Raw genomic sequence first — 26,144 nt, 5'->3', positions numbered from 1 at the left:
TTTGGAAGGGATGTCTATTCCAGTGTGGGTTGGACTAGGCCCTCTGGGGTTGCTTCCAAAACTGAGATTCTGAAGTTGGTAGTACAAGTATCAGTACCTCCATTTTATAGATGAAAAAACTGAGAGGTGATCCATCTTTGAGGACACACTCTTGCTGGTAATTGGCATCTATGATAACAAGAAGAATAAATCACATTGACGTAATAAGGTTACGATGTACTTTATAGAAAGGATCTCATTTAATCCTCACGGCCATACTGAGAGGTAGGCAGTACAACACGAAAGAAGTATGCTGTAGCAAGATAAGTGGATCATCCAAGGATAAGCGTTTGAATCCTGGTTCTGCTACTTACTATCTCGATGAGCTGGATGCATTATTTTAATTCTCAAGACCTTGGTTTGCTCATCTGAAAATTAGGGTTGGACGGTTGATCTCTAGGTGCCTTTAAACTCACTATTCCATGATGCTAAGTCTTAGTCTCATTTTTACAGGTATAGAACTGAGAATCAGAGTTTAGCCAACTGGCCTCATGAAAAGTAGCACAGCAAGCCAAACTCAAGACCCAGCTCTTTCTACCATATCACATTACCTTGCTAGTAACTAGGACATCCCACCACTTACCCAGGATGGATAGAAAATGTGGTGAAAAATGGCTGCATTTGAATGACGGTCTCACTCCTCCAGTCCTTAGAGCTTGTTCTCCTAACTCTACGTGCTCTATTACACCTGCTGAACACCCTTCTAAAAGGATATTTCAAGAAGAATAGAGATCTACCCCATAGAGGGACAAGGCCATCCTGAAGTAAGGAGAAAAAGGCATCTATAGAACCAGGAAAAGGAACACAATTTAATAAGGGAGGTTGTTCTGACTGATTAAGAAGAAAAACACAAAATAATTTTTTTTACTAATTTATTAACAATTCTTCACTCATAAAAAACAATATTTGCTTGAACATATTTTTGGCTTTTGAAACCATGGGTGAAAATAAAAAGGGCTGAAAATTGTCATTTAAAAAACCAAAAAGAAACACAATCATGCTGAAGCATTATGCAGAATCTACCCGTTCTGAGTTATGGTAGCAGCATACCAGGAGCAACCACAGAAGACAACCATCTAATCTCTGGTCTTGTTATTTTCTACAAATGGCTCTATTCACAAAGGCCATATTGACATCTTAAATAAGAAATCTTTGTTCTTTTCTTGTTTTTCTCTCTTTTTTTAAAGCCTAGCCAACTTTCCCTGGAAAAACAGTATTCAATGATGCTTAGAAGCCATCCTTTGTAGGAAAGTGATATATTTTTCTGGTTAATGTTTATCCTCTATATTTTTAGTCTTCTTGAAACAAAACACAAAATACTAAAATCAACAAGAACTGGTAGACTGCTATTTTGTATCAGTTATCCTTTGCAGACAAAGTTTCATGTAGGAATTCTTATTGCGAATTTCTATTACTGCATCCCTGACAAGCTCAATGAACATCTGAGGCCAAAGTTTCTGTAAAGATTCATTTTTCATGTTGATTTCAGCTGCTTCTTTCACAAGGTCCTGTATGTAAGTCTTGCAAAATTTCTTTTTTTCCTTTATTTCCTGTCGGGAAAGAAAAGGTTAGCATTAAAAAAGACAGAACCAAACCAAAGTACTAAAAACATTTTTACTGATCCATAGAATGACTAGGGATCACCAAGAAGGTAGCTATAGTGTGACCACAATTTTGATTAACTTGTTACTAACTCCCTCTTCTAGTAAGGAGTTTGTAGTAAGCACTTTCCTCAAAATGGAGGAGATAGTGCAGTATTATCTACATCTTACAGAGAAGGAAACGAAAACTTTGGAAAATTTACTAACTTGTCTATGGTAACATAACCAATATGTGACTGGTACACACACACATCCAGATTTTCTGGCTTCAAGTCTTTTTGGTCTCCAAGAGCAGAATCAGAATCAATGGGCAGAAAAAGAGACCTCTTTAGACTTCACAGCAGGAAAAACTTCCTAACAACTACAAATGTCCACAACTGAAATAGGATTCTCTCTCTGGAGGTCTTCAAGCAGAAAAGCTACAGTGCAGATTCCTTTCATGTACAAGTTGAACTAATGGCTGCTGAGGCCCCTTCCAAATTCTGTGATCTAATTCTGTGATAATGCCTATACTCAGAACTCCTTGCCTACTCTAAGAAACAGTGGTTGTGCACACAATTCAGTTTCCTGAAATAGACTTCTTAGATCAGGGGTGGGGAACCTGTGGCCACAAGGCCATATGTAACCCTCCAGGTCCTTAAGGGTGGCCCTTTGACTGAATCCAAGCTTTAGAGAACAAATCCCCTTAATAAAAGGATTTGTTGTGTAAAACTTGGGCTCAGTCAAAAGGCTGCACCCAAGGACCTAGAAGGCCACATGTGGTCTTGAGGCTGAAGTTTCCCCACCACTGTCTTAGACTGAGGTGAGAGAAAGGCAGGAGGCAAAGGGGAAGCAGAATGGAATTTAGAAATCATTCCTGACAGCTTTTCTTGTATTTCTGGGTAGTAACAGTGTACAAAAGAAACTCAAGAAAATAGGATGAGATATGAAGATCCCCTGGCACAGAGCACAGTAATAGAAGTCCATACTAAAGTTGGAAGGAACCTCAGAGCTTATTTAGTCTAAACCTTTCATTCAGTGCAGGCCTAGGCTCCTATTTCTTTACCAGGCCTGACAAAATGCACCATGCTGATTACAAATAACATTATGAACCCTCCATTTTTTTTCCTGTTGGTGTTCCTTTTCAATAGTCCCTAAGCATAGTAGGAAAAGATAGGTAAGCTCAAATATGGCAAAAATACTTGATTAATATGGGTAAATGCATATATACACACACATATATGTACATATATGTAAATGTCCAAGTCACCACTGCATTTTCCTAAAAAATACGTCTCTAAATTTAATTGTATTGTAATAATCCCATACCTTTCATAAAATGTTTTCTTACAATATGAGTTATCCTTAGAATAGCTATGCATGTGCCAGAAAGCTAATCAACTTGATTTAATTCACATGTTAAGAAGACTAGGTCATGGGTTGGCTTATCATAAAAACAACACAAAACTTTCTCCAGATGATAAAGAGCAAATGCTTTCCAGCTGCTTAGTTCAAAGAACCTGATGTCCTATGCTCAAAAATTTACTATGTTAGTTTGTTACTGAGAAATATCCTGTGGAACTCCTAGGAAAGACAGGTATGAATTACTGGTAGAGCTGTACCAACAACAATAAAATAGTACATGTATTTACATGAACACCAAAGAATTACTTCATTAAAAGTGGAAGAGAGGATGGATATGTAAAAAATGCATTTCCAAGTTGTCTAATTTTTTAAAAGGAGATTCTGAAATAGTTCTTACTTATTGATACACCATGCTTCTCTTTTGGATAGCTATTTGATAATTGCTAAAAACTAACCATTTAAAAATAACTGTAAAAGAGAACAACTTCATATAAAATGATATAATCTAATCTATGTATATTTATATTGTTACTACTGTCCCTTTTAATATTTTCCCACACATCTTTTTAAACAAAAATACTATATCTGTCATCACAACTCTTCTAAGCTCTGACCAAACTAACTTAAAGAGTTTAAGTCTATTAACTGTGCTAAAAATATTTCTATTTTATTATCCTCAACTAATTGCTACCTTTTCCTATCCATGGAGCATGTGTGTATACTATTGGTGTCCTCTGTGATAACTCACTCTGTCTCCAAAATTCTTTAATTATTAACACATCAATGCCATGTTTCTCACCCAAACTTCTCTCATTTGTTACAGACTGTTGCCTCTTGGAAAACTTTGTCTTACTCGTAAAATCACTTACTATAAAAGTTGGAATGGACCAAAGAGGCCATCTAGTCCAACCAAATAAGAATCTGTTCTACGGTGTCATTGACAAGTGGTCATCTTACCCTCACTTGAAGACCTTCAGTCAGTAAGAGGGAAGCTGCCATGACCCAGGCAGCTCATTTCACTTTTGGATTGTTCCTTTTGTTAAGAAGTTTTTCTTACCTCATGCCTAAATCTGCCTTTTTGCAACTTCTCCTCATTTGTGCAAGTTCTACTCCCCGAGGCTTGGAATAAAAGTTCTTAATTCCTTTCCTACATGATAGGTCTTCAAAATACACGAAGGCAGGCACAGTATCTTGCTCTCCCTCAGTCTTCTCTCCTCTACGCCAGGGCTTCTTAAACTTTTTCCAGTCCCAACCCCATTTTGCTTTTCAGCAGAGTTCACTGGCATTGTGTGGCCTGAAGGCATGCCCAGTGCAAAATGCACATGCTGTGTGTTCAGAACCAAGGCTGCTGTGAAGTTGAGGGATGCAACACAGGCAAGCATGGCCAGAAACACCTAGGATTCATTACATGTTTGATTTTAATTAAATTTTGATTGTTGCACATTCAGAAACCTTTTACCATTGCCAAACTTTTGTCACAAAAGTTAAATGGTTTAAGAAACCTCTTAAAATGGTTTAAGAAACACTTCTAGGCTAAACATCACTAGCTGGACACACATTTTGCATGTCTTCCAGTTCTCATCATTCTGGTCACCTTCTTCTGATATGCTCTAACTTACAAAGATCCTTCTGAATACAGAAATGTTGGTATTGTCTGACCAGGACAGAGTACAGAGTAACTATTTACCTCCTTTGTTCTGCAAACTGTGCTTCTCTTAAGAAAACCTAGGATTAGTTACTTTTTTCTGGTCATCATGCAGTATTTTAGACATATTTTTGTCTACTATAACCATAAGATCTTTTGCATACAAGCTATTGTTAAAATGCCTCCCCCAACAAGTTGATTTTTTGAACCCAGGTGTAAGACATCTAATTAGAAATTACTCTATCATGTTGAGGTCCTTCTGGATTTTGACTACAGTTATTCAATGTATTCCTTCTAGTTTTGTGTAATCTGCAAATTTGAAAAGCACACAATATATTCCTTTTGAAAGTCACTGTAAAATTTTTAAACAGCACAAAATTAAGCCAAGATACTGAGGAACAACAGTCGACTGTGATAAGTTTGAAAATAAAGGTGATATAAAAACAAATTAATAAAAGTTTTTAAATGAAAAATTTTGAAGAAAGTACAATTTGAATATGTTTTTTATATAGCATTTTCCACTATAATGGTCTTTTAATGATTTTTAACTTGTATCCTTGCTTTAGGAGGAAGCTAAAATACAAGGAGGTTAAGAGATCTGAACAAGATAGATTATTTTCTCCCATTAATTTTCTATAGGAATCCTTGACTGCATTCAAATCAGCCTACTCACGCACTCTTCTAAACAAACCAAGTGTATTACCACCTACTAGCAAGAATAACATATGTGTCTTTGACAGAAACATCTGTTCCTTTCCTCTCTACTTAATAAGTTCTAGCCATCCTTTAAGAACCTGCTTAAGATCCAATTCTGTGAGATCTCAGACCTGCTCCATCCCATACCAACTCTCTTCCTCTAAAATCACATAATACATCCTAGCTCTCTCACTCATTTTGCATTTAGTATGTACAATTCTGCTTTGTTTTAGGTCTTTACGTAAACTTCCTATTTCCATATCTAAACTGTGATGCCCACCACTTAGCAAGGAATTCATTTCATACTTCTCTGTATTACCAATGCCTGGGATAGTGTTTCACACATAACAGGCACATAAATATTTACAACGATGATGATTATGAAACAACTGAATAGTAGCATGGACAGAACTGGAACCTGGACAAAACTGGAACATCTAGATGTTCAATACAGAACTCCTTCCACAATACCACACTGTCTTATCATATTCCTCCCAAAACTTTCCAATTTAATTCTTTCATCACTACTATTTGAATCTTAGAGTTAAAAGTCTTACAAACCATGTTTCATCCGAAAGAGCTTCTTCCCATTTGGCTCAGCTCTATATTAAAGGTGTTAGAGGCAAGTCTTTAACCCTAATTGCTCCAGCAAAAACCTCAATCCTCACTTGTCTTGCTATTCATTCCATGAGACCCAAAGTCCTCCCACCTTCCCCTTAAAGAAAACCTTCCTTCCACAGACTCCCTCTCTCTTTCCCCAGAATGAAATCAAAAATAAAACAATAACAGAAAAAAACATAAAATGGAGCATGCAGCATGATTCCCCCATGATTATGCCCATTCAGGAAGAAATTATTCTTTTTAACTAGATTTATCACTCACCCTCCCTTGTTTCCTAAGTACTTAATGAACACTGAAAAAAAGGTGTTTACTAAGCCTTAAGAGTTTTTTACAACCTGACTTTCTGCTGGTACAAACTGATTCTCAACCTAAAAGAGACCATACCCTTTTCCCCCAATCTCATTTAAAATTGACAGAACCATTTTAAAGCAATTCAGTATTGGTTTGCTTCATCACTACTGTTTATTTTTATTTGTCTGCTTTCTCCTGTTATATAAGAAATTCCTCAAGGAAAGTCTATTTATTCATTTTTCTTGGTAACTTTCCAAAGCATCTTACAGAGAAAGAACTAGAACCCCTGGTTCTTGACTCCAAGTTAAAGGCTCTTTTTCCATTACAACATAGTAACAGATCAGTAATCAGTAATCATTTTGATTAATTAAGGCTATGGCTATGCAGGCTAAATGAAATGAAAAGATTAGGCAATTATCAACATTCAACAAGTCAAATAATATTCACTGAATACCTATTGTGCACGAGGAATTAAATTTTAAGCTTTGTTTGTTTGGGGGGAGGTGAATGGTTATAAGACAAAGTCATTGACTTCAAGGAACTCAAAACCTGTGAGTGAGATAGAATCCTACGTAGTTTTATCAGAACTGTGATATCAGTGTAGGAACTTGCCAGTGAGAAAATTCCTTTACCAATGCAGCCTGGCCATTGAGATTTATAGTCTTAGACATTTGTTTAGGGGCACTGAGAGGATCAGTGATTGACTTACTGAAAATCACACAATAAGGAGGTTTCAGAGGTGGGACTCGGAGTCAGTAAGATCATGATTCAGGTCTGGATACTGGATTTAAGTACACACACACACACACACACACACACACACACACACACACATTCATCTGTCTACCTGCACATATGTATATATAACCTAGAAAACTACCTGGATATAACCTATATATTACATATAACCTATAAATGCATATAATCTCTACTATATTATACATATAATCTATACATACATAATACGTATATTAATATTTGCCTATATGTATATAGATGTGTACAAACATATTTGTGTGTGTGTGTGCATGCGTGTGTGTGTGTGTGTGTACCATGGGGTCTAAGGCTATAGTGGCCAAAGCCGCTTTGGAGATGGTGCTGGCAGACGACAACTTCTCGACCATCATGGCAGCTGTCGAGGAAGAGTGTGCTATCTACAACAACATGAAGCAGTTCATTCGCTACCTCATCTCTTCCAGTGTGGGGGAAGTCATGTATATTTTCCTGACTGCTGCTCTAGGTTTTCCTGAGGCTCTAATCCCTGTCCAGCTCTTATGGATAAACCTGGTGACAGACAGCCTCCCAACCACAGCTTTGGACTTCAACCCTCCTGACTTGGACATCATGAACAAGCCTCCCTGAAATCCCAAAGAGCCCCTCACCAGCAGCTGGCTCTTCTTTCTGTGTGTGTGTGTGTGTGTGTGTGTGTGTGTGTGTGTGTGTGTGTGTGTGTGTAAGTGTAAACACACAGCAAGCAGAGGGAGAGGGTTGTATCAGAAGAAAAAAATCTGAGAAGCCTAAAATGAGTAGGGGGGATTTGAACCGGGTGTTCAGGTTGGGGTAGGATTTTGGATAATTTAAGATGGGTAGGAACTGTCCAGAGGTAGTAAAACATACTCAAGAAACACTTAGTAGACCAGTTTGGTTAGAGAAGATCTTTGTAGAAGGAGAAAGTTAAGTAAAGATGAGTCCATATTTTGCAAGACCTTGATCATCACGTTGAGGTATCTGATCTTTATCCTGTAGGAGATGGCAAATCATTAAAAGTTTCTGAGCTATGTAGAACCGTGTGTGGTAAACTAAAACTAAATAAATAAATTAAAAAAAAATAAGATAGAGTCATTTAAAAAAAAAGTTTCTGAGCCAAAGAGTGACAGGAAGACAGCAATTTTTAGGAAGATTAATTAGGTAGCTAATGCAGGCCTAAAAACCTGCTACTGAGGGCAATGTGGGTTAGAAAGAGTTTTCTTTTTTTCTGTTTTTTTAAAAATTTATTTAATATATTTAGTTTTCAGCATTGATTTTCACAACAGTTTGAATTACAAATTTTTTCCCCATTTCTACCCTTCCCCCACTCCAAGATGGCATATATTCTGGTTGCCTCGTTCCCCACGCCAGCCCTCCCATCTGTTACCCCACTCCCCTGCCATCCCCCTTTCCCTTCTTCTTTTGTAGGGCAAGATAAATTTCTATGCCCCATTGCCTGTTTATCTTATTTCCTAGTTGCATGCAAAAAAATTTTTTGTTGTTGTTGTTTTTGAACGTCTCTTTTTAAAAACTTTGAGTTCAAATTCTCTCCCCTCTTCCCTCCCCACTCACCCTCCCTAAGAAGGCAAGCAATTCAACATAGGCCACATGCGTATCATTATGTAAAACCCTTCCACAATACTCATGTTGTGAAAGATTAACTATGCTTTGCTCCTTCCTAACCTATCCCCCTTTATTGAATTTTCTCCCTTGACCCTGTCCCTTTTCGAAAGTGTTTGGTTTTGATTACCTCCTCCCCCCGTTTGCCCTCCCTTCTATCATCCCCCCTTTTTTATCTTCTTCCTCCTTCTTTCCTGTGGGGTAAGATACCCAACTGAGTGTGTATGGTATTCCCTCCTCAGGTCAAATCTGATGAGAGCAAGATTCACTCATTTCCCCTCACCTGCCCCCTCTTCCTTTCCTACAGAACCACTTTTTCTTGCCACTTTTATGTGAGATAATTTACCCCATTCTATCTCTCCCTTTCTCCTTCTCTCAATATATTCCTCTCTTATCCCTTAAATTGATTTTATTTTTTTAGATATCATCCCTTCATATTCAACTCACCCTGTGCCCTTTGTGTGTATATATACATAGATATATAATACATATATATATATACCTACATACATACATAGACACACACATATGTATATATATATATATGTATACACACATATATATGCATATTCCTTTCAGCTACTATGATATTGAGGTCTCATGAATCATACACATCATCTTTCTATGTAGGAATGTAAACAAAACAGTTCAACTTTAGTAAGTCCCTTAGCATTTCTCTTTCTTGTTTACCTTTTCATGCTTCTCTTGACTGTTGTGTTTGAAAGTCAAATTTTCTATTCAGCTCTGGTCTTTTCACTGAGAAAGCTTGAAAGTCCACTATTTTATTGAAAGTCTGTATTTTGCCTTGGAGCATGATACTCGGTTTTGCTGGGTAGGTGATTCTTGGTTTTAATCCTAGCTCCACTGACCTCCAGAATATCGTATTCCAAGCCCCGCGGTCCCTTAATGTGGAAACTGCCAGATCCTGTGTTATCCTGATTGTTTTTCCACAATATTCAAATTGTTTCTTTCTGGCTGCTTGCAGTATTTTCTCCTTGACCTGGGAGCTCTGGAATTTGGCAACAATGTTCCTAGGAGTTTTCTTTTTGGGATCTATTTGAGGAGGTGATCGGTGGATTCTTTCAATTTCTATTTTACCCTCTGGCTCTAGAATATCAGGGCAATTCTCCTTGATAATTTCTTGAAAGATGATATCTAGGCTCTTTTTTTGATCATGGCTCTCAGGTAATACAATAATTTTTAAATTATCTCTCCTGGATCTATTTTCTAGGTCAGTGGTTTTTCCAATGAGATATTTGACATTGTCTTCTATTTTTTCATTCCTTTAGTTCTGTTTTATAATATCTTGATTTCTCATCAGGTCACTAGCTTCCACTTGCTCCAATCTCATTTTTAAGGTAGTATTTTCTTCAGTGGACTTTTGGACCTCCTTTTCCATTTGGCTAATTCTGCCTTTCAAGGCACTGTTCTCCTCATTGGCTTTTTGGAGCTCTTTTGCCATTTGAGTTAATCTATTTTTTAAAGTGTTGTTTTCTTCAATATTTTTTTCAGTATTTTTTGGGTCTCCTTTAGCAAGTCATTGACTTGTTTTTCATGGTTGCATCATTCTTGTTTCTCATCCCAATTTTTCCTCTACTTCTCTAACTTGCTTTTCCAAATCCTTTTTGAGCTCTTCCATGGCCTGAGACCAGTTCCTGTTTTTCTTGGAGGCTTTTGGTGTAGGCTCTTGGACTTTGTTGACTTCTTCAGGTGGTATCTTTTGGTCTTCTTTGTCACCAAAGAAAGATTCCAAAGTCTGAGACTGAATCTGAGTCAGTTTTCGCTGCCTGGCCATGTTCCCAGCCAACACCCTTGAGTTTTTTGTAAGGGTATGACTGCTTGTAGAGAGTACTTTGTTCCAAGCTTGAGGGGATGTGCTGTTGATTTCAGAGCTATTTCTATATAGCCAGCTCTTCCACCCCAGCACTCCTCCTTCCTCAAGAACCACCAACCCGGACCTGACACAAATCTTTAGCAGGCTCTTCACTCCTGCTCTGATTCGCCACTTAATTCCTCCCACCACGTGGGCCTGGGGCTGGAAGTAACTGCAGCTGTAGTTCTGTAGCTGCACCTCCCCCGCTGCCCCTGGGGCGGTGGCCGAACTGCAAACTCTGTCCCCCGCAGCTTTTCCCACTAACCTTTTCTGTTGTCTTTGGTGTTTGTGGGTCAAGAAGTCTGGTAACTGCCACAGCTCACTGATTCAGGGTGCTAGGGCCTGTCCTGCCCGGCTCCTGGTCTGGTTGGTCTTGCTGCCTCCCACGCTGTGCTCTGCTCCCCTCTGCTCCATGCGTTATAGACCTCATCCAGTGACCATCCAGGCTGCCCTGGGCTGGAGCCCTGCTTCCCTCTGCTATTTTGTGGGTTCTGGATACTGGATTTAAGTATACACACACACACACACACACACACACACACACACACACATTCATCTGTCTACCTGCACATATGTATATATAACCTAGAAAACCACCTGGATATAACCTATATCTTACATATAACCTATAAATGCATATAATCTCTACTATATTATACATATAATCTATACATACATAGTATGTATATTAATATTTGCCTATATGTATATAGATGTGTACAAACATATTTGTGTGTGTGTGTGTACCATAGGGTCTATGGCTATAGTGGCCATTCAGTGGTTCAGAGCCATTTTTTATAGGTTTTTGGAGGGACGTGGTGGGGAGCTCATGCAAGTCCCTGCTTTCCAGCCACTGTCTTGGCTACACCCCCGGAAGTCCTAGAAAGAGTTTTCTAATCTGAATAATGCGGACTGGCTGTCTCACTTGATAAAATTCACCAGGTAATTGCTTGGCTTTCCACTTCGTATAACCTGGGTAATTTTCTTCTCCTTTATCAACTTCAGTTTTCAGTCAAGCTTGGAATTTGCCTTTCATGCAGTAATCTCATTAGTCAAAATAAGCTTCATTTACTCATTTTTTTCCCCTCTCTCCTGTTCCATAGACTGTGCCCATTGGCAAAGGCCATGTATAACAAGAATATTTTTCAAATGACTAGAATAAAAACCAGAAGCCAAACCTGTGTATTAAGTGATCATTGTCTACCACTCTATCGTTTATTTCTAAACTCAGTGTCTAATCTTTAAGGTGCTACTGCACCAGGCTTAAATGGGTCCTGCCTTTATGTGCCTAGCTCCTAGTGGATTAATAACTGTGTTGGTTGAATGAAAAGGATAATGGAACTTCTCTCTATCCCTAACCCCATGGGATCATGGTAGATATGTAGTTTTCTCTAGTATGTATACTGTAGAAATATGCTGGTCCTGTCCTACTACTTAGGCTGAGAGTAGAGGAAAAGAGCAATATGGAAGACTCAAGTTTATGATGTTTCTTGATGGAAGGGGTTCAAGTAAAAGACAAATGAATATCTTTTCTTTTTCTGTATCTACTCTTATGTTTCTTTACAGCTTGGTCTTTGTTCACATCAAAGGGTTGGTTTCCTTTACTATTTTTTATTCTGTTTGCTATGACTCTCAGGAATGTAAGCCCACAGTCAATGATGAGGATTTACTATAATTATGATAGCTTATTGTAGCCTATATTATGAAAGCCAAATGTTTCACCCAGTTAATTTACTTATTCTTCCAAAATCCTATAAGATTAGGGAGGAACTATGTCACCATATTCATTTGGACATTTAGTGTTTTCCAGTTTTAAGGAAAAAGGGTCATGATTTGCAAGACTGATTTACTAACTTCCACAATGAAAAATAAATTACTGGCTATTTATAGACCTGGAAATCTGATCTTAGGACCAGGAAAAGTTTGTAGCTTTTAAAATTATCAGAGAAATTAACAGACCTCTATTATAAGAGATCCCTATCATAATAGAAGGATAGGTAGGTGGTGCAGTGGATACAGCACTGGGCCTGAAGTCAGAAAGACTCATCTTTCCAAGTTCAAATCTGTCCTTAGACATTTACTAGGTGTATGACTCTGGGTAAGTCACTTAACCCTGTTTGCCTCAGTTTTCTCATCTGTAAAATGAGCTGGAGAAGAAAATGGCAAACTACTCCAGTATCTTTGCCAAGAAAACATCAAGTGGAGTCATGAAGAATTGGACGTAACTGAAACAAATGAACAACAAATCATAATAGAACCCACATAAAAACCACTGAAAACACTATGTAAATAAAAGTGCTATAGAAATACTACATGATTATAATAATAGCATTTCCAAGGAACTTCAAATTAAAATCACACTTGATATAATATAAGGTACTCAAGGGTAGAAACTGTTTCAATTTTGTTATTCTATCCCACAATGCCTAGCACTTAGTTTATAATCTTGAAGAACTAGGTAATCTCTTGAGTTTGAATAACAATATAGGTAGAGAATAGTGCTACTATATACATTTATGTGGAGATAAATATTGTAATGCCATCTTTTTGCAATAGTGTGACTATGTTAGAATCATAATAACAGAAACTTTGATACTCTCTGAAATCAATTATTTGAAAAGTATATTTAAAAGCCAACACCATACGTAAAAAAATAAAATAAAACATAAAACAGAGAAGCTAGGGAATAATGTTTCATAATGCAAAAGTATTATTTTCATTAAAACAGAGTTGCTACACATTTCTTCTTAGCCAGTGGACTTCCTCGGTGAATTTAATTCATTCAAGTTACAAAAATTAGATTTATATATTTTTGCAAACCAAAGTATTCTAAAAACAAGAAGTTATTAAGCACTTATTTTGTACCAGGCACTTTACTAAGAACTGAGGAGACAAAGACAAAAATGAATCAATCTGAGACCTAAAGGTAGTTATATTCTAATGCTAAAACTTCATTTCCCAAATAAATTTATTATCAAGACCTTTGGGATTTGCAATATATTGATGGAACTTATAAATGTTGTTCTAGAGAATCTGGTTGTATACTGTCCCAGTATAAAGGAGGTTGTGAGAGTTTTGGAAGAAATTGAGTTAAAAAAAAACTTTTGAAATAATTGCACGTAATAAATATATTGTAGATAAGGTAATATGCATAGGAACCAAACTTATTTCATTGATGTAATGAGTTCTTGAGATAGGAAACTTCCTCTCCAAGTTCAGGTTAGCACCTTATGTGAAACTTTCAGTCTTAGAGAACAGCACAGCACTTAAACCGTGGGTCCTGGGGTTGAGTAACTGAATATGGGGGTCTTGAAAATTTTGGCAATAGTAAAAGGTTTTTGTGTTGCTCAAAACACATCAAATGCAAAAATTGAAGCTGCTCCCTTCCCCCTCCCCCCTCCGCCCTCCCTTAGCTTTCTGAAAAGCCTGGGGAGTTGTGAAAGATGAGAACCCCCTCAACTGGAGGTGCTGCTGCTGTCTGACCACACACACCTTATTTTGCTCTGTGGAGAATGGCACAAGACTGCTCATCCCCTGCTGCTTCTGCTCAGTAAAAATCCATCCTCATTTGGTCTGTATATTTTCTCCTTAAATTTCAGTAACACTGTTTTTGAAATGGTTAATATGAAAATTTTCGGTGTCTGAATTGTTTCAATAAAAATAGTTTCCGAGTATTATGCTAGACTAGAGTGTAATGAACATAGGAAATGACAGCATGAGTAGCCTTGTTCAGTTCTTTCAGGTTGTTTGTAGCCTCAGTACTTGGCACACAGCAAGGGCTTCATACCTGCTTGTTGAACTGTTGAGCTGCAGGTGAGGGGTTTAGAAATCACGAAGTAGGAAGAACAATGGGAGGAATTGGGGGTGTTTACCTTACTGGTATAGTGGGGGAAAAGGCAAAGAAGAGTACAAAAGTAGGAGGCTACCCACTAAGGGTCTCTACTCTTCAGTAGCTACTCTATGGTTCACCAGTTACCTTGGCCCCTCCACATAGCATGACTGTAGCTAAAATCTTTGAGGGCTGTAGACAGTGGAAATGAAGCTGATATACTTTTAGAAATCAGTGGTCATTTCTGGGGGTCCTATAGAGTCTGCGGATGAGGATAGAATAATATAGAATGGTAAATGATCATGCAGGACCTAGCGTCTGTCACAAAGACCTGGGTTCAAATCTTACATTTCTTTTGACTATGTCACAGGTGAGATTTGACAGCCCCTGCCACCGGGGTATGATCATGGACAAATTACTTGAGGCCTCAAGGCCTAAGGAGATCCCAAATTGACAAAGTCATAGAGTCTCAGCCAGCCAAGTCTTCTTTCTCAGGCTGAGGCTCTGTGAGGGCAGGGCTTGTACACAGCTAAACATATTCTTGCTCCTGACACTGAAGGAGCTTAATGTTTCTGGGCTGACTCCTGGTGTGGTCTGTGCTTCTATGTCCACATCTCTGGGGACCAACATCAGGAGATTTATGGCGCACTTGGTGATGGTGTCACCCTGTGTCTGCACTCAAAGAATGGGCTAGGCTGATGGGTCAGCCTGCCGTCTTTGGTCTTCGGGATCTAGAAGTCACAGGATCCTGCCTGATAGAAGTTGGCAGCTCTGACATAATCTGGACAAAAAAGGACTAAAGGGAAGCATGAGAGCTGTGATGTCAAATGTTTTCAGGGCTTCCATGTGAAAGCAGTGATACAGTTCTTATTACTTACTCCAGAAAGCAGAATTAAGATTCCAGTTGATGCAGCATTAAGGGTCTAACACGCACAAGTACCAGAGATACAAAGTCAAGAAATGAAATAGGGATGTTACAACTTCACACTGTTCAAAAAAGCCATGGTGACCTCACAAAGGAGTGAGTTCTGTGTCACTAGAAATAGTCTAGAAGAAGTTGGATGTCAATGTTGTGGAAGAGATACTTATATTGGCATTTGGACCTTTCAAATTGCAAGATTCTAGCATTATATTGTTTAAATGTTTTGTGTGCATGTATGTGGATTCTCTTCAACTAGATGGTAAGGCAAGAAATGCGTATCACACTTCTATATGAGGTAAAGTTGAACAGTGGAAAGAGCCCTGGATTTGGAGTCAGAGGACCTGGTTTTGAATCCTGTGTCTATCCTTCACTACTTGTGTGACCTTGGGCTAGTCACCAAGCTCTCTGTCATTAGGTTTCCTCATCTGTAAAATGGGGAGTCGGGGTGGGAGATGGTGGGAAAAGAGATTTGGACTAGATGGGCTCTATGGTGCCTTTCAGCTCTAAATTTAAGTATCCCCCATAGGACTTAGTAAGCTTACAGCAAAACCTCAAAAAGATAACTGTGAAATAAACATATGAATGAATGTTTGCCTTAGATTTTTTAGTCTGAGTAGCTATGGTAGGGTTAATATGGATATCAAGGCACTAACCAGAGTCAAGAACACAGAATTTCATGGAATTTTGGAGTTAGAAAGTAGGGTAAAATGCCAGAGGTCCAAACAGAAAGGTTAGTCACTAGCAGAAAAGGAAGCAACCGGAAGCCAAAGGACCAATTTACATTTGACTCTGCTCAAAGCCATAACAGGCAGTCATTTTTCTTTTCTATTTTTCTCAGTTTCTTGCTAGTTATTTTTCTGACAACAGAAAACATGAACTATAGATTTTCCCTAGGAGCCCTTTTCTGTTACATTATACTCTTCCTAGACTGACCCAATAGTAAAGATGCATTTGAAGACCAAATAAGTTATCTAAATGTTGACACCAAAATGAGTAATCAAGAAAAAAATCACAAACCATTTGGACTATGTCAAAACACAAGACCCCAAAGATTAATTAAGCAGCTTTACCTCAAGTTTTTCTGTATAAAAGTCTCTTGTGGTATAATTCAGTGTAGCTCGATTTGTATTTTCTCCACAAAGTCTTTTGCTATCATTACCTTCTTCACTGACACCCCCAGATTTTTTCCCTTTTCCTTCTAGTAGATACCGGAATTGCTTCTTCCTGAAGGAAGAAAATAAAGATGATGACACACTGAATTAAAATCTCTACTGTTTTTTGTTCTCTTTCAATAAGTGAATTTGCCTTCTTTGAACATTTGCTTTATGAAATTAAGTTTGTTACATTTTGTAGGTTTGAAACAGATATAAAGTAACTTAATCTTTGTCTAGTTAACCCACTCAATTGAATTCTTTTATTTGAAAATTGCAAATCATCGCTATAAACATAGTTTATTGGTTTGGCAAATGAAACTTTACTAAAATGGAAAGAGTCTAGTGTGAAGAAAGTACAATACAATGAATCAAATTGCCTTAAGTTAAAAAATCCTTAGTAACCTTCTCAGAGATATTGTAGAGCGCGCAAGTATCAACTAAAACATGTGTTAATAAATACTTTATCATGGATAAACATGTCACTTCACCTTTTGACAACCAAGGCCAGACAGTGCTCAGTCTGCAACTCTGAATGAGCCACATGCCATTTCTTAACAGTACAGTCTCTAGCATAATGAAAGCATGTAAGCTTTGGCAGGAAGAAATCAAATAATGCAGAAAAGCAGAGTAGAGCTCAAGTGAAAAAAGAAAAGAGCTGAAGGGAGGACAGCAGGGAAGCAGAAAGCACCTACATTTGAAACCAGAGGATACTCACTCAAACTGTGAATTTGCTATTTAATACTTGTGTGACCTGAAGCAAGTTGCAGCTTCTGGGCCTCAGTTTCCTCATCTATAAAACTGGGGACAGGGGAACAAGTGAGGTCAGATGGTTCCTGAAGCTCCTTCCAACCAACAATGACCTTGCTGGCATGGGACCCTCAGCCAGATCAATGACCTGCTTGAGTCATGAGGCCCTCCCAGTTGCAGGCAACACAGCATCCCAGACGGAGCCAGCCTTCCAAAATGGAAGAACAGGATCCTGCCTTTGACACAGTGGGCCACAGGGTCCTGCCCAAGTCACTTTCCCTTAAAGGTGATAATTTGCATTGGAAGAGAATGGTTCCACTGGGGACTCAGATAGAACACAGGTTCCTTAAGAGCAGTGGAAGTTTCATTTCTGTCTTTGTATTCCCCAGAACCTAGTACCACTCTTGGTTCACAGTAGGCACTTAATAAATGCTTGTTGAGTAATTAATTGGCTGATTACATTGATAAAATCAGAGGTCAGGTTCAAAAAGAAAAAGATAGGAGATACTATTCCTTTACAATAATGTCTCACAGGGTTATTATGAGGAAAGTACTTTGCAAATCTAAAGTATAATACAATTATCCAATAAACATTTACTAAACACCTACTACATGCAAAGGGCACTACTTTAGGTACTGGCTACACAAAGACAAACAAAACAAAAGTCTCTACCCTCAAGGAATTTATGTTCTTTTGGCCCTAAAAGGCCTCATCAGAAGGATGGGTCAGGTACCCACATCAGTTCCCATCTGACATGACCGTCTATGGAATAGGAAATGTCATAAACCTTTTGAAAGGCAGATATAGCAAATGGGAACTATTTTCCCTAAAAAGAAAAATCCTGCAATACAGAAAACCACTTCTGCAGAATAAGATTCTGGAAGGGTTGATGCATAAACCCCAGTAGCTTAAAGTGGTGTTATGCTAGCATATAGCACCCTTGTCAACCCAAGGCAAAGATAAGAAACAGAATTAAGGTATGATTGATTTTTAAGACTGGTCCAGGATGGCAATACTCCGATAATTAAATAAAAAACTGATGGTTACCTGACTTCCCCCAAAAGTGAAAGCAGCCGATACTGTGGTAATTCAGAAGATGCTACATGTGCTAGAATTCCGAAAAGCCTTTCAGCCATTATCATGTCATTCTGTGTCACCTGAGGAAAAATGACAAAAAATGTCAAAAAAACAGCATGTTGCCCATTTTAGACAATACTAACAGAACTCCAAGGAAAAATTTGAATGAGTTCTTTCCTTTAAAATTAGGAGAGCTCAGCTTCCATGCTCTCTGCAGGCTGTAAGGATAAACATCTCTCTTTGGTCACACTCCCTATGCCTCACCATTATCCTCTCCAGCATTTGGTTTTGTAGTTCCCTGTTAACAGAAGCTTAGAAGTCTGGAAACTATTTCTGGGGTATCTGAAATTCTTAATGAGAAAAATTTTAAAATAAACAGTAGATTTTGGAAAGCGTAAGAAGCTGAGAGGAAATTTCCAAGCAAATGTTAAAACTAATTCATTTTAATGATGTGTCAAAAGGTCAATCAAGTAATTACTCATACCTTTCTCCACAAGGCATTTCTTTGATCACTTCCCAGGAGAAAATACTCACTGGCTTAGGGAAGAAATCTCCCTTCCTCTTTGGAGTTATTATATAGAATTTTAGTTTCCATTTAGCCCTTTTTGATCTTCTTCATATACTAGATTATACACAGCTCATAGGAATTCTTTCCTATACTTACTCAGGGAATCATGTGTAACCTAGAGCTGAGGGTACAATGTGGATTAATGTGTATATATATTTTCCTTCATGTAAAATAATGTTTTTACAATTCAAATATTTTACTAATATTTACAGAATTTTTGACATTGATTTGAATACTATATAAAGGCACTCCTAGTAATCAATCAACATGTGTTTATTAATAAGTGATAATATCTACTACTGCTAGACACTATGTTAAGCACTGAGGATGCAAAGGCTAAAGGGAAATAATTCCTGCCCTCAAGGTGTTTATATTCTAACAAAGGAAAACAACATATACAGATGTAAATGAATGTGTAATAAAATAAAAATAAAAGGTAGTTTGGAGAAGGAAGGCACAAGAAGATGGGGGAAGGGAAAAGACCAAAAAAGGCTTCAAGAAAAAGGTAGTGCTTGAACCGAATCTTGAAGGAAACCATGGAATCCAATAGGTGGAGTCAAAGAGAGAATGTACTCTGGGCAAAGGGGCCGTCCAGGGCAAAGGCACAGAGATGGAAGATGGAGGCCTCTGTGCTGAAGAGCAAGGAGACTAGTGTGCTAGATCAGAGAGCGAGAGGAGAAAGGCAGGAAGGGGTCAGGTTATGAAGAATATCAAATGTCAAAGAAGGTGCTGGGGGCCAATGATAAAACTGAAATAGCTCCAATCCTTCAGGTGCTATTCTAGTGGGGGAGATAATATGTATATAACATATGTAAGTACACACAAAATAAGCACAGGGCAATTTTGGAGGAAGGAACTAATGAGACGAGGAAAGGATTCACATAAAAGGTGGATTTTGAGCTGAGTTTTGGAGAACACAAGGGATTTTAAATTGCAGAGACAAAGAAGGACAGAATTCCATGAGTGGAGGCAGCCAGAGTAAAAGCAATGGAGATTAAGTGTTATATGTGAGCAATAGCAAGGAGACTAGTATGGCTGGACTGCAGAGTGTAGGAAGAGGAGTAATACGTAACGATATTGGAAAGGTACACTGGAACTAGGTTGTGAAGCACTTTAGAAGCCAAATAGAGTAGCTGATATTTGATCCTAAAGAAAATAAGGAGCTATTAGTGTTTACTGGATAGAGGAGTGACATCTTCAGACACGAGGTTTAGGAAAATCACCCTGGCAGGTGTGAGAAGGCTATATTGGAGTGAAGAGACACTGGAGGCAGAGAGCTCAATTAGTAGGCTATTGCAATAGTCTAGACAAGAGGTGGTGAAGGTCTGATACTAGTGTGGTAGCTGTATGAGTGGAGATATTGTTGCAGTAGAGACAATAAGACTGGCAACTAATTGAACATGTGGGGTGAGAAAGAGTAGAGGATAACCTCAAGGTTATGAAAGTGGATGTCTGCAAGGATACTGATGCCTTTGACAAAAAAGAGAGAAGTCTGGAAGAGGGAAGGGTTGCCAGGGGGAATATGATGAATTCTATTTTGGACATGTTGAGTGTGAGATGCCTACAAGATATACAGCTTGAAATGTCCAACAGGTGGATATAGAGAAATGGTACTCAGGAGAGAGAGTAGAACTGACTATATTAAAGTGGGAGTCATTTGCGCAGAAATGATAATTAAATACATGGGAGTTGATGATATTCCCCAAGTGAAAGAGAATAGAAAGAAAAGAGAACAGGACCAGGACAGAGCCGCCGCAAGGGTAGGAATTGTTTTATCTAACTTTCTTTATCCTCTAGCATCTGACATGGTGCTTGACAAACTGTAGGTGCTAAATAGTCAATAAATCGAACAGACAAAAGCTGATCACATGGTAATATATTATACAAGTAATCAAGGATTCTATAGTTCTTCAAATATTGCATTTTCCTTCTATTCAAAGACATAATTTAAAATAATTTAGTTTGGTTATTTCCCTTTTCTATAGCCTATAATTATATTGTTTTGTTCTTTTATATTTACATATAATTTGAGTAAATTACATTTGGGTGCAAGAGAGTAGGATCCCCCAGCCTAGATTGCTAATAATTGGGGATCAATGTGAGACAAGCCTGACTGGCAACATTTGAGGCAATTGCTCTTCAAGAGCTTTGAAATGGCAGGGATAGCAGACAGTGTTGGATATGGAGTGAGAAGACTGTGTTTCAATCCTTCTTTGGCCATTTACTAGCCCTGTTACCTCAGGCAACTCCTTTAGCCATTCTGATTCTCAGCTTCTTCATCTGTTAAATGGGGGTGATTCCTAGAATTGTTGTGGTTCAAATCAAAGATTTTGGAAAGTGCTTTGAAAACTTTAACACACTACCTAAATGTTAGCTGTTATTATTCAAAAGATAATAATCTCCTCAGATGAATCTGTCAGTCATCTCTATCCTTGAATTACCCAAACAGCTACACAGAAGCCAGCAATTAGAAATCATTTCAAAAACACAACAGAGGCTGCTCATCTTTTTCTTCTTAAATATTTTTGCTCCCTCCTGCACCTCTTGGTTTTACTCTCTCCTCTTTCCCATAACTTGATCTTTCCCTTCTCTTACCCCATTCTTCTTTTCCTTCTTTTTGGTGAGTCTTACCAGTTACCACTGAAGCCCTTTAGCATACGAGAAAATGCATGAAGCACAGAATAAGTCATGAGCTTTGACTTTTGAAGAACCCAAAGAGCATATTATCTATAAATAAGTACAATACATTTGACTAGTCACTAAATCTTTTACAATGTTACTATCTTCCTATCGGAAAAATAAGTGACATCAATGTTCTTTATTACTTACTTTGGGCCCATACTATTTGCAAAGCTGGCTTAATACTCAAACTTTCTGAGTAATGTGATTTTTATTTTAAAATTATTTAAATAATTAACAATTAATAACTAAAATTATTACAAAATGAAATAAACATTCTCTGATTACTTGGCTATTTCATCTCCTTACTATTTTTTATTACTTCCTTTTAAGAGAAATTATACTCACGCTATTCACAAAGGATATGGTTAAGTTACCTCAGTTCCATTTATTTTCTGCATGCTAAAATGGCTCAGTCTAAACAGCACATAGTATTTCCAGAGTGTAAAATTGACAACTGGATTTCCCTGAGGATCGATTGTCAACTGGTCAATGCGACGAAGCTGTGCCAGTGCATTAAATTGCTGCAGCATAACAAGATTTGTCTCCTTGAACTTAAGGTGCTATAAAACAAAAAATGTAGATATAAATGATACTAAATTTAAACATCTTAAAATCATCAAACTTATAATTTTATGTATCATTTTCATACTTGTGGTCTATCTACTGACCTTAGATTTGGCTAATTAATATTCAAATAGATAAAAGCAAAAGAATTTATTTATTTTTAACAGATTTAATATGCCCACTTCAAAACAAAATAGGAAAGATATTTATTTCCTAACTGCAAAACAAGCCCATTTAGGAATAACTACTTAAGTACAGGATGACCTAGATTAGCTTTATAATCCCCTTCCTACTCTATGATTTTGTCATCTAAAAAACTATATAAACTCTAAGAATGTTGAATCTTGGTTGCCTTTGCACTGATCAAATCTTTAAATGAAAGACATGACGAAGTTTTCAAACAACTTTATACAGAACTTTCTACTGGTCCTATAAGGTAAAACTAGGATATTGACTAAGCTAACTACAAGACAAAAATGGTTAAATTGGCTCCCCCAGAAAAAGTTAGTAGAACTGGGATGACCATCAAGTGTTACATCTGTCAGTTTAGAACTCCATTCACTAGCTTTCATTTCTAGCTGTCTTTTTTATGGATGATGATAAAAACTACTGACATAAGGAAACATAAAGGGGATAGATGCAGGAAATCAACTGAGTTATAGAAAGAAAACACTATAATAATTTTTCATTAAATTATAAGTTATAAAATCATAATTTTTTAAAATACTCAGATTACACTAGTACAAAAGTCAGAAAAATTAAGCCTCATTAAATGTTTCATGTGTTGTCAAGCTATATAAATGCATAACAATTATTATGAAAATCTATAAGAAATATAGTATGTCATGACCATATAAGATATAATAAATAAAACATACACAAATTATCTACTACTATGTGAGTAGGTCCTAACAAATATTTTACAAGGGAAAGTAAATAGTTTTAAGTAGTTCTTTGATTTTTCATTTCCATTCTACTACAAAGGGCCAAAGTGCTTTACAATGATTGAATTCCCAATAGTAGAAGAAAACCATACGACTATTTTCAATCCTAATTTATAGTCCTGGCTTTAGAAAGTCTTGTTAGTGTAATGAACTTGCTAGACAGAAACTATAGGAAACAAAAGGATCAAAATTAAGCTTTGAACCAAATACATAAGTTACAACTAAAAGCCATCCAAACATATTGTTAATAAAGGTTTACCAAAGAATTGGGAAATTTAATCTTCAATTTGGGGAGTACTTGGACTATTTCATCAAATTCTATGAAAGTGAAGGAGACTGTTGTGACTAGTCCTGCTGTCTGAACACTCCAGTTCCGATCCAGTGATTCTAGAGCTCCAGAGCCATACAAGAAAAGTGTATCTCCATCCACTTCCACAAGGTGATTTTCTATGACAGCAAGACCTTGTAAAGCAGTACTTATCACAGGATCAAGAGATCTGGCAAAAGACAAATACAATTTTAAATCTAAGTTTTTTCATGACAAAGTAAATAACAGGATATGAAGACTTAAGTAATTTTAAAAGATTTTTTTATTTTAGTAAGTAGAAGTGAAACAAAACGTACCATTGGCTCACTTTCACCACTATGTGTGAAATATAAATAACCCTCTAAATGTATTTTCAATTTAAAGAAAGGCAGAATATTACAGAAAGTCCTTCCTCCAAATACAAAGTTATTTTTTACATCAAATTAAAATAATTTACTCTCTACTCAGTTTATTTTTTTAAAGGCCAATAGCTATTCAGTGTCAACTAAATAGAAAGGTACTAGAGAAGGAAATGGCAAACCATTCCACTATCTTTGCCAAGAAAACTCCCTATGGGGTCATGAGAGTCAGACACGACTCAACAACAACAACAACAACAACAACATATCCTTTAAATGCTGCTGACAGTTACAGTTTCCAAAATAGAAGTAATATTTTAGGCATAAGGCTACAGACATAGGGACTTTGGCCAAGATGAGTCAGAGAGAAGACTTTAAGATAAGCTCTCATCTTAAAACTATAAGAAATTAACCAATTGAAGTAATAAAAACTACAAGAAGAAAAGAAAGGAAATATTTCTTCATGGAAGGGAACTCTCATATAATGAATACATAAATCGCTAAAGAGAAGTTTGCCTTATAAGATCGCTCCCCACAGCAGGGACATAAACTCCTCGCCCATCTTGCTGAGCCTAGGAGCTGTGGCATGTACCATTTCTCCTTTGAGTCCTTTTGACAGTACTTGGTCAGACATTTGCACTCCTCTGCATAATCAGGGGGCAATGGAGAGGTGCATAAATGAGGATGAGCAGACTATAACAGATGATGAATAAGAAATGATAGAAAAGGCATGGAGTAAAGTTTATCATCAAATGAAAATATGATCTAAAAAAAAAGATAAGTGGGCTCTGTAAGAGGCCTGAAGCCAGAGTGACCCCTCATATCCTGCTGCAGCCAGAGTACATAAGACATTAATAGGGGACGGCCCAGGAAGACAGATGGGAAGAGCCTCAGAAGCCCAATGTAGAATGCCCATCAGGAGGTCCAAAAACACAACCTCTCACGTTAAGCAGTGAACTGGGGGATTGAGGAGATAAAGCAGAAGTATCCCAGAACTGGATAGTAGAATTCCCAATATCCAACTGGGACTTTTCTAGACTGTGGCAAGGAAAAAAAGTTACTACCCATGCATTATTGTGCAAAGACAAAGAGATGGAGACAGGATCCAGGCCAGCACCAATGATGGGCCACCAGAAAAAGAGGTAGAAGCCAGGCATGGAGGCAGAGTAAGGCTCTGACCTGTGCTCCATCTCAAAGCAGAGTTTAGTGTCCCAAGTCAAGGCTGTAGAACAGGAAAAAGAGGGGACCAGGAACAAGTCATCTCATCTAGAACTGTGGCAAGGCAATAGCAGCAACATCCAGGCTAGACAGTGTACAAGACCAAGAAGGACCTTGTCTACCTCATCTAATATATGAGAGGAGTAGAGCCTGGTCCTGGAACAAAGTCCCAATCTAAAAACTGCAGCTGGAGATACGAGTGAACAAAAGAAAATTCCAAATACAAAGAAGAAATGCTATAGCTTATGGTTTAAAAGAAACCTAAGAAGCAAACCCAGAAGGAGAGAGTAACTGTATGATAAGTATAAGGAGAGCCTCAAGGGAAAAAAAAGAATGACTTGGGCATAAAGACTTCAAGAGTTGGAAGAAATGAAGCAAAAGATAAAAATTAATATTAGAGATCTTGAGAGAAAATTTTTAAAAGGAATAAATAGCTTAGAGCAGAAGGTGAAAAATCTTAGCCAAGTAGTACACTTCCTGAAAAACAAGTTGAAACAAACATAATTCAAAGATTCCATTAGACAACAAGATATATCAGAACAAAATCAAAAGCCTGAAAAATTAAAGAATATGTCAGGTATCTATTATTGAAAACCACTCACTGGAAAATAGATCAAGATATTTAAGAAATATAAGATTCCCTGCCAACCATGACTAAACAAAAAATTTAGATACCATATTTAAAAAAAAATAAGAAAACTGACTAGATCTATCAGAACTGGAGGGCAAAGAGAAAACAAAAAAAAATTCCACCAATTATCTACTGAAATAAATACCGATTTGAAAGCACTCAGAGTGTCATTCAAAATGCAGAGCTTCCAGATCAAGAAAGAATTCAAGTACAAAGGACCCCGTACAGGATTCATGCACAACTATGTTGTAACTACTATAAAAGAGAGGATATCTTGGAATATAATATTCTTGTGGTCAAAAGAAAAAAAAGGCTTTTATAATAAAGAATAGAATTCTATGAAACTGCCTATAATCCGATAGGGCGGAAAGTAGATTTTTAATAGAATAGAAGGCTTTTAAGAATTCCTGTTGAAAAGAACAGGGCTGGAATACCATGGCTAGGTCTGTGTCCCAAAGAGATGAGATAGTAGCTCTTTTTGTAGTGGCTAAGAATTGGATTTTGAGGGGATGCTCATCAATTGGAGAATTACTAAACGAGTTGTTGTATATGACTGTAATGGAGTATTATTATGCCATAAGAAATGACAAGCAAGATGATTTCAGAAAAACCTGGACTTACATGAACTGATACAAAGTGCAATGAGCAGTTGTACATAGTAACA

At 37.4% G+C, this 26,144-nt stretch overlaps 1 protein-coding gene across 2 annotated transcripts in view; it reads right to left on the bottom strand.

Annotated features, from left to right (window-relative positions):
• Positions 1-905: 905 nt before the first annotated feature.
• The window catches only part of LRRC49 (leucine rich repeat containing 49), a 180,039-nt gene continuing 154,800 nt past the window's right edge, over positions 906-26,144 (bottom strand). For both annotated transcript variants that reach the window (XM_036737270.1, XM_036737272.1), the window contains 5 exons: positions 23,225-23,462; positions 21,832-22,017; positions 18,178-18,287; positions 16,299-16,452; positions 906-1,589 (listed from right to left, as the gene is read on the bottom strand). In XM_036737270.1, coding sequence (XP_036593165.1) covers positions 1,386-1,589; positions 16,299-16,452; positions 18,178-18,287; positions 21,832-22,017; positions 23,225-23,462 — 892 coding nt within the window. In that variant the 3' untranslated portion in view covers positions 906-1,385. The remainder of the gene's footprint in view (positions 1,590-16,298; positions 16,453-18,177; positions 18,288-21,831; positions 22,018-23,224; positions 23,463-26,144) is intronic.

The sequence above is a fragment of the Trichosurus vulpecula genome, chromosome 8 (assembly GCF_011100635.1).
Source record: "Trichosurus vulpecula isolate mTriVul1 chromosome 8, mTriVul1.pri, whole genome shotgun sequence".
NCBI classification, from domain to species: domain Eukaryota; kingdom Metazoa; phylum Chordata; class Mammalia; order Diprotodontia; family Phalangeridae; genus Trichosurus; species Trichosurus vulpecula.
Note: the sequence above shows the minus strand (reverse complement) of the source record. Positions and strands in the feature narration are given on the sequence as shown.